Source organism: Mytilus californianus, unplaced genomic scaffold (assembly GCF_021869535.1).
Source record: "Mytilus californianus isolate M0D057914Y unplaced genomic scaffold, xbMytCali1.0.p SCAF_9, whole genome shotgun sequence".
Classification (NCBI taxonomy): domain Eukaryota; kingdom Metazoa; phylum Mollusca; class Bivalvia; order Mytilida; family Mytilidae; genus Mytilus; species Mytilus californianus.
Genome location: NW_026262745.1, coordinates 63,345,482 through 63,355,716, shown reverse-complemented (window position 1 = coordinate 63,355,716; position 10,235 = coordinate 63,345,482). Strand labels below are relative to the sequence as shown.

General features: G+C 32.5%; 1 protein-coding gene across 1 annotated transcript; it reads right to left on the bottom strand.

The window, feature by feature from the left end:
- Positions 1-8,134: 8,134 nt before the first annotated feature.
- LOC127713941 (mucin-2-like) lies at positions 8,135-9,906 on the bottom strand. Its single transcript, XM_052219895.1, has 2 exons — positions 9,780-9,906; positions 8,135-8,505 (listed from the first exon to the last, which is right to left on the bottom strand). The coding sequence occupies exons 1-2, from the start codon at positions 9,904-9,906 to the stop codon at positions 8,135-8,137; spliced, it is 498 nt and encodes a 165-aa protein (XP_052075855.1).
- Positions 9,907-10,235: the final 329 nt, after the last annotated feature.

Here is a 10,235-nt window from a genome sequence, read left to right as displayed (position 1 = left end):
ACTTTAACTAAATCTAACATAACCAGCAGCAGTTGTCCTTTTCTAAATTTAGACATTTCAATTTCTAAAGGGAAACTCCATACTAAAATTTACGACAAAAGAGACGATTTTTCATTCCCTATTGTTAATTTTCCTTTTTTAGACGGCGATGTGCCTTTGGCTCCATCATACGGTGTTTATATATCCCAACCCGTTCGGTATGCCCGTGTGTGTAGTGATGTCATAGATTTTAACGAACGTAATCAATGCATCACTGGTAAATTATTAAGTCAGGGATTTCGTTACCATAAATTACTTAAAACTTTTACTATATTCTTTCATAAATTTGGCTGTACCTGTAGAAAACTTATTAAAAATGGTATTTCACATCCTAAATTTTATGGTAATATTGTACTTAAAGCGCGGAAATCACTATGTGATCCGTGTAAACTCATCGAACCTTTAAACAAACTTATTAGTAAGGGTTATCGTACCAATATTGTAATTAGATCTCTGAATAAAGTTTACATTTGCACTAATATCGATTTTGTCATAAGCAAATTAAAACATAACTAAATTTGTATTTAAGTTTCTTTTCAAACGGGATGTATAGAGACACACACACGTTCATTTTTATCTATAAAAAAAGTCACTCCCAACTATCCTACTACCTGTCGATACATTTATTTTCGGCATTGCACAAGTCATGTCTTCTTTGACTGTTCATGACGTTAAAATATTAAATCCCTGGGATGTATTTTAGTTGATTTTAGTCTCTGATGCATGATTTTTATTATTAATTGTTTTGGCTTTTAACTAGCTGTCAGTAACTGCGAGTACTCTCAAATCGTACTTTCTTTTTAATTTGACCTGTTGATACTATTTGTAATGCTTTTTTGTTATTTAATGTTAACATGGATCTTGTCTATATTCCAGCTTTGATTATTTGGTATTACTACAAATTTTCACTTCTTCGTACTATGACCATCAAAATTATTTCATTTTTCCTTAGATGCTGTTCTTGGACCTGTACAGGACATTTTATCTAGCAATAATTGTATAGTTTTATTGTTAATATTCACCCCATATGTACCAAGTGTTAGACTAGTTTTATTGATATTAAAAAAAATTCTTGGTATTCCTAAACGGAAGACTTTATACACACCGAAGAAGAAGTATATTTATCAACAAAATTATTTTCATTTACCTGTGTATAATATGACGCAGGTTTCTTCAAAAGTGATGATTTTCTAAAAATTGTTTAACATTTCACAGTGATATCATACTTTAACTTTGTTTCAACCTGTTTATTTACATTTTACTTTAATTATTTATCCCTTGTAATTTTTTATTAACTGTGTATTTGCATTCAGGTGTCACAGATCAAATTTATTCGTTCATTGTGTGTTAATTTACGTTTTTTGATTGAGTTAAGCCTTCTAATTGATATTTTATAGTGTGTTTATTCTATGTTGTGATGTTATACTATTGTTTCAGAAAAGGGAGAAGGTTTGGTACCATTAAAACATTTAATCCCGCTTCAAATGTTTGCACCTGTCCTAAGTCAGGAATCTGATTACAGTAGTTGTCGTCTGTTTATGTAGTTCATACGTGTTTCTCGTTTCACGTTTATATATAGATTAGATCGTTGGTTTTTCCTGTTTGAATGGTTTTACACTTGTAATTTTTTGGGGCCCTTTATCGCTTGCTGTTCGGTGTGAGCCAATGCTCCGTGCTGAAGGCCGTACCTTGTCCTATAATGGTTTACTTTTGTAAATTGTAACTTGGATGGAGAGTTGTCTCATTGGCACTCATACCACATCTTCCTATATCTATACACATCCCTATGTGAGAATGTGAATGTTTTGCAGTGTGGGTGTTCATAATACCCTAACGTCAACAAAATGAATTTTTCCACCCTTTGCTTCGAAAACATTTTAATTCAAATAATTGCGTTATATAGTTATATACTGAATTAATATTTATATCATTCAACAGAAACCTTGCACGTTAAAAAAAACTTGAATTGGTAGAGATTGAAATAAGTCATACAATTAATTATCCCAAAAGAAGTATAAGAAATTCTTTCAAAATGAACGTTATGTTTTTATTTACAGTATAAGAAAGCGTGTGTTAAGCTGTATAAGAAACTAAAGGGTTCATAATTATGTAATAAACAAAAATATATAATTACTGTTTTTGAGTTTAGAAAACAACAAAAATATTATAAAAAAAAAAATAAATAAAATATGGCTTAGAAGAAATATCAACAACAAATTGCATGGATTTTTGTAATTTTCGAAAATCTTTAGTAAATTTTGTTGAAGATTTTGATTGGCATTCCAAAAAGACAATACTAGCGATTTTTCCATTGATTTTGTGAAAGAATATTTCAGGGCGTTAAGCTTAACCCCACTCGAAAAATAGTGTCCCAAAACAGGATGTAGGTGTCTTACAGATACGAAAAACGCACCAACATTACAACTCATCATAATTTATCGATCTGTTGACAAAATATTGAGTCATTCTATTATGTAGTTCCTGAGAAAAGTGTGACGAAAAATACTAAGTTCATCTAACAAATTGACAAACTCCAGATATCGGCAAACACGAAGCAGGTACATGTATCGGACAGATCCAGAATATGCTCACACGTTACAACTGACAGCTGTACAAATATGAAGTCATTATGTTTGATAGTTTCCGAGAATAGTCTGACCACACTTTTTGTTGGACGAACGGACGGACAAGGTGATTGCAATATAGACCCCACTTTTTAGTACTGCCTAAGTTAATACATTTATTATCGACAATTGATGCCAATCAATGTGTAACTTGACAAGTAAAGAGTCTGCGCGTCAAGTAGTCGCTGTAACATAAACCTTATCTTTCGATATATAAACCTGAAGCATTCCAGTTTCATTCCGAATGGTATATTAAATCAATAACCTACGCTTTTGTTAACATTGTATGAATGAGATTATTGGGGCGGTAGATTAGACATTGAGATAGCTTCCCAATTTTACCTAGAATACATCCAGAGTCCTATATACGATCTTAAAAAAAACAACAAAAAAACAACAAAAAAACAACAACAAAAAAACCCGTACAAATGAAAGCACTTACATTTTGTACCTATATCACAGTGTATATAAAGTGCGAATCCAGTTAGTTCATTTTCACTGTTGTATGCGAGTATGTCTATTGTAAAATAAAGGATGATGGGAAAAACTGCGTTTGTTTACTTTTTGAAAATACAAAATAATTGGTTTGAATGTATGTTTTAACACAATTTCATTAGAATATACCTTTTTAATGTATAATAACAGGATGTAATTAAAGCAGTAGAATCCATAATATTGATAACTGAATGCGATTCATTTTTACTATAGATGCGATGAATTATCACTGTAAGTGCAATCATTTCTGATGTGGAATTTTTGGAGGTGCGATGTTGTTTCGTTGTTTTTTTAATATGTTTTTGACATGCAACAACTCAAAAAAGTTTTTAAATTACTTTATTATTGATGATAGTCGTAGATTCTTACTTGATTATACACGTGTATAACCACGTTCATATCATGTATAATCAAATATTGTTGGTGAGTTTCCTATAAGCTTGTCATGGATCCGAAAATTTACTGGAGCAGAACATTCATGAATGTAACGTATTTCTACGGAGAATTTTCCTTTCAAAGTTATAGAACTCGCTTAAAATAATTTGTCACGCCGTGTCATACGTATGTCTACCCTATTGACTACAATGTTAATGAATCGTACAGTGCCAAAATTGTGAAGTCAATTTTGTAAGTAAATGTCTTCAAAAACAATTAAAACAACGGGTTTCTCATTCGCATTATGTATTTTAAACAACAACAAATCACAAAATACACGTACTCATTTAGTGTAAGAGCCAACCAACTATGCTTTTTTTTGTAGATTAATCAAGTTTGAGTTACACAGAGTGTTTGTTTCGCGATGTTTTCAAGTAACTCACAGACCCGTCTATTTAAAATAGTGACATGGTGTTTATGTAATATAAATGATATACAATGCTGCTAGGAGCAGTAAACTTTGTTTTCATAAATATTGAATACTTAACTGAACATTACGTCAATTAGTCTTTGGTGAAAATATAATGACCTATAATGGTATACTTTTACAAATTGTGACTTGGATGGAGAGTTGTCTCATTGGCACTCATACCACATCTTCTTATATCTAAGAACGGTACCGGTATATCTACCAACATCGCTTCGCGATGTAGCGATTAACGTCCGGAATCAACTGTACGGTGGTTATACCACGTGGTATAGAACCATTTAAACATGTAATAATAAACTGTTTTCAATATTTCCTTGTATTCTTACAACTGCGTATTTGCTTATTTGTAACACCAACATATAAGAAATTCAAACATAAAATTAAGGTGACTCGACTGTTGCTCGAACATTCTTTACTGTATTAGATGTATACACAATGGCACGATAAATATCAATTATCCAGTCATCAAAGCGTCAATTGTTTGTACAAGATGAAAACGTATCCACTCATTTAATCGTGAAATGAAGATCGTTTTGTGAATGCTCTTTATTATCTTAAATGCATCTATTAGAGCTCTTTTCCTAATGCTTGTAGTTTAAAGGTTTGGTTGGCTTGCTTGCTTTGTTTGTATAAATGTTTGCTCAATCTTAATTATAATGCTTAAGCAAACATTTATACAAACAAAGCACCTTTAAACTACAAGCATTAGGAAAGTAGCTTTCATTACGTTCAATTTATTAGTATGCGATTTAGATTTAGACCGAAACAGAAACTTTGCTTTTTCTGTGACGTGGATTGGCGTAACTTTCCAAAATATATGTATTCAATGATGGCGTGTCATAGGGAAGGATACATTTTATCTTACATATAGATCTGGATCTGGACAAAATATTAGAGGAAATAGATTTGACTATATTAGAAATAAATGCCATTTTTACAGGAATTTATTGACATATTACCTCAAGACTTTCACTCACTTAGTATGCATAAATAATCACTCTGACTCCATAAATTTTGTTAGAGAGTCGGCTGAATTAAGACTTAATATAATGAAAATTAATTAATTTCCTTCTGTGAAAATGCATCGCATATACAATAGAAATGAATCGCCCTACAGTGAAAATGAAAGTTTAGTATCATTATTCGACAGTAAACATGAATCGCATAACGAAAACAACATAGTGTAATTTGATTCAATATCAACAAGCTGAATAACAAAACCTGTTTTAAGTTATACAACATTAATAATCATGTTAAAGGTACATTTTTATACAACTGAAACTTAACTGCTACGTTGAAATCTCTTGCACGCTCTGTTCATGAACTTTTCATAATATCTATCTATTTGCGTATCAATTTTGCATCTGGATGGCTGTAGGCGCGATGAAAACCCGTCCGCATCTCATACCAATATCATGAGTTTATAAAGACAGTACACATTATATATTATCTGTTATTTTATTAAAAAATCATGAATTTGTCGTCTGTTTATTTATCATTCTACATCAGAAATTCATCACGGATACAGTGAAAATGACATTTCAGGATTCGCACATTACACACACTGTATCATACCGGTCTATGTCACAAAAACCACAAGTAAAAGCGAAACAATGATTAAAAATAACGTACATATATCAAAGAACTTTAAAAAAACAGGCTAAAGATACCAAAACGAGCATCAGAACTCATTGGTAAAAGAGAAACTGGCAACAGCATGACAAAAAAAAAGGACGAACAGACAAACAACAGTCTACAAACTACTACTTTAAAAACTAATTTTGTTCTAGATGTGTCTGCTCAATTTCTTTAGTTCGCCAGACAAAATCACTTGAAAATTTTTACCAAAAAAAACCCAAACAAACCAACAAAAAAACCCTTAACATTCCCCAGAAACAACTTCTGTATTCCAGGCTGCTCAAGACAACGTTTTCGTTGTAATGTACTTGCATTATGGTGATCAGTGTACCATGTCATAATTGTCCAATTATAATGCCAAAGTTAATAAACAACATATACGATACAACGACGAAGTGGAAAAAAATACATTGTTATAATTTATCGGAATTTCGGGTCTGAAATGCTCTTCAACTTCGTAATTTATTTGGCCTCTTGAAATTTTGATGCGAGCGTCACTGATGAGCCTTTTGTAGACAAAAGTCGTACATAATTTTAAGCCTGGTATCTATGTTTTAATTGAAGATTACAGAGCATGAAGGTATGTGGGGTAATTGGCTTACAGTCTCGGCAACAATTACTTAGTACTGTAAAAATGTGCACTATAATATGAACATTTATTAGCATTCAGCTTTCACTGTTTCAACTTTTATGATATTGACACTACACAGGTAAATGTACAAAATTGTACACTTATCTCTAGCGAAGTATAAGTCCATGCAACAATCAGGTATATGTAATTTTTGAGAAAGTGATTCTATATATATACATGAATGAAGCTTACAAATATTTAATTTAGGTATTTGACTTCTGTTGAATACACATCACAATGGTCCCTGACATTATCTGTTTTTAGAATATAGTTGATTTGAAAGCTACAAATTTATGCACTACAAATGCCTGAAGTTATCTTCCTTTACACAAATTCCACAGTGCATTCTACAGAATGACAACGGTCTCAACAATGTAATCATCCATAAACAAAAATTATGGACATAATTTGTAACTAATTCGACAGCTAAAATTGTACTTATGCAGTCTCTACCAACATATCAATCAACAGTCAAGCATGTAGCATTATGTACTACTACACATATCGTTCATTCTCAGCTTGGAATAATATGCCTATTATAGCAGGTCTTATTTAGATTTGAAAAAAGTACAACATTTGTCAATCAATCTATGAAAATCTAGAAACACAAGCATACCAACTGTAGCCGACAGCATTACTATTCCGAAATATCCAATATTTGCCGAGGATGGTCGAGAATCTTTAGCAGATGTAAGTTTTCTAGTGTAAGATGACATTTTTAGTCTATCTACTTTGATATTGTTTACGATTTCCTGAATACTCTCCTCCAATGACAATATGGTAGTTACATTCTGACAAGTACACGTGCAATAAGGAGAACTGCCTGAAAATATACATTATATTTCAAAAAATAAAACTGTAAAAAAATCATATACTATGAAGCTATGTGTATTGTATCTGATCTGATATTACGTACAACATATAGTTTTAAAACCTTTTTCTTTATTTTTTTTATAAAATATGTAATGTAGGCCCTTTATTTTTTTTGCAATACACCAATCTCGAGTTGTTTTTCATGAATGAGTTACACCGGTTGACCCGAGGTCAATCGGCGTAAACATCGTCATCGAAGAACTGGTTCTTACTTTTACGTTATAACATAACCATTGTGACATATGAAATTTACGGGAAAGTCTCTATTGAATGAGAACTTTTTATGACTTAATTGGCCATTGACCTTACACATGGCATTGCAGCTTATTGGAGATATTATTTTAATTATTTAACTCTGTTCAAATGCCATGTTCACATCTGTTTTAACAAGTTATTATTTACCATTTTAACTATATTGAGTCAGAAGATACACATTTAACTTAATCCTGCTCCGTTTAACGTATAATTATACTTCACGTTAGAATGCCATATTTTGATTGGTTAATACGAGGGTGTTAATTTACTCTATCACATGGCTGAGCGGGTGACAATTGTTTTGAATGTCACCCTCTCGTCCAGACCAATCAAAAATCGATCATTTAAAGGACAATGAATTGAATTTACATCAAGTTATTAAAGACAATGCTTAACATCTACGTTTTGGCTCAGATTCTATTATTTGACTGTCAAAATAAAAAAATAAAACATCTTGCTTCACTTCTGTTGATTTTTCTAATACCCGTAACGTTGTTATGTACGTGACGTCTGTCATTATACTTTAAAATAAAATTCTTCTGTAAAAGACAATAATGATAGGACATTCAGTATAATAAATTAAATAACACATAGCTGAGAGGGTGATAGAGCAGATTGGTACCCCTCGAAAAAGCATTGTCAACCTTGGCTTCGCCGCGGTTGACAATGTTTTCTCGGGGTAACAATCTGCTCTATCACCCTCTCAGCTATGTGTTATTTATATATTGTTGTCTGTGTAGTTTTCTCTCCTGTCGTCGTACCACCTTTCATTGTTGTTGTTCCGTCTTCTGCTGTCATCAAACTTTCTATTGTTGTCTCTGTTGTTCGGTCTTCTGTTGTCGTATCATCTTTTATTGTTGTAGTTCGGTCTTCTGTTGTCATCTCACCTATTTCTGTCGTTGTGTGTACCCTAGTGGTGTGGTCTTCTGTCGTTGTGTGTACCCTAGTGGTGTGGTCTTTTGTCGTTGTGTGTTCTTCTGTGGTATGGTTTTCTGTTGTTGTGTGCACTTCAGTGGTGGGGTCTTCTGTTAAAGTTGTTACTTCCGTGGTTGGAAAACACGCTGAACAGTGACTTCGTACGTGTACTGTAAAATTAATTATGATATTTATTTAAAAATGCATTCTGTCAACTGACGTGTTAATTTGACATGTCAATTGACATAAGTCAACAAGAAACGTAACCAAGAATAAGATAAGTCAAGCAAATCTTGAGATTCAATTCGCCTTTTCAGAATCTTAAGGACTATGGGTAATTTCATTGTTCGTACACCAAATGAAAAAAAAAACGTTACGTCATTGGTTGAATTTCCATTGTTTATAACGTTTAAAACCAATCACAACGTTTTTGTGTACGCTTTTCAAAATATTACCAGGAATGCATTAGATTCTGAAACGAAGAATTGCAAACTGTTATTTGAAAAAGGAGAGGTAACACCTATGCTATAAGAACACGATAAAAAGAAACATTCAAATGTCCATAGAGTATACAGAAAAACAAGACTGATCATGCAATCACGAGCCATCTATTAAATATCGTCTCGTTCCAGAGAGTTTTGCTTTTAAAGCAGATACGATCTTAATACGCATATTGAAACCAGGTGTATTTGTATGTTTTGAAAAAAAAGAATAAAATTACTACTGGGTCAAATCAATAGTCAGTGACACAAATAAAATCATAAAGGTCAACCAAAAGGTTGCAATTATGAATCCTTTGGACCTTTCAATACAGTTCCATTTGTAGAATTATTTGGTTTGAAAAATTCCGAAAGGAACAAGACCGGATGCGTCGACAGGGTAAGTGTCTCCTGCTATGCATGTATCATCATCTGCCATGTAAATTCAAATTGATCCCCCAAAAAAACCATGACTATAGACCATATGCAGTATTTAATGTCGTTAATGGTTTAGTCTTAGCTTTAACCTAGGTCGTCTTTTAAAGTTTTGAATGTAAATATGCAACACGATAAGAATGCATGTAACACAATTTTTTAAACTGAGCGTAAGACATATCTTATTATCGTGGTTCTTGTCCTTATCATGTTATATGGACACATTTGGAGCAGGATCTGCTTACCCTTCCGGAGCACCTGAGATTAACCCGGTTTTTGTTTAGGTTCGTGTTTCTCAGTCTTTAGTTTTCTATGTTGTGTTTTGTAGACTGTTGTTTGTCTTTTTGTCTTCGACTAACGAGTTTGAATATCCCTTTTGTACCATCCGCCTCTCTTTCATAAAATTTTAAAAAGGAAAGAAAGTGCCACTAATAAAAACAATGAAAAGAAGAGGAACATTTAAAATAATGAAGAAATGATAGGAAAAAATTACATTGAGTAAAGAAAACAGTTTAAATTCATATAATTACTTGTTAAGTTACAGTTGCGGATGTAGTTATAATGATTTTCAGAATCTTGTTGGTTGATAAGGTTGTAGTAAGGATCATCGGTGTCGTCATAGGTACGACATACATTTGGACTTGACGTCACACGCATTACGAATCCCCAACAAACCCCATTATTTGCTATTATCCATTCGCAAAGGTTAACACAGTCTTGCGGAGTTGCTGGTGTGAGATAATAACTACCGGTAAAACTCCCATAATGCCATGTAGTACAAGTATAGTAAACACCAGTAGTACAAATACCTGCAACAGATTTAAAATGAAATCAACGAAAATCGAGCTAAGTTGTCAGTGATCCGGTACTGAAATGATTTATAACATATGTTTATTATCTTTTTTACTGAAGCATTAAGACACAAAGAATCCGACTCCCTGAGGCAAATATGACAGATGGATTTGGTTTACTTTTGAGGTCCTTAT

What these genes read in the sequence shown, in the direction of transcription:
- LOC127713941 (XM_052219895.1), bottom strand. Translation starts at nt 9,906, where the DNA reads ATGCGTGTGACGTCAAGTCCAAATGTATGTCGTACCTATGACGACACC. An exon ending in CCGCAACTGTAACTTAACAA is followed by an intron (nt 8,506 to 9,779) that starts GTAATTATATGA and finishes TTAATTTTACAG; the next exon opens with TACACGTACGAAGTCACTGT.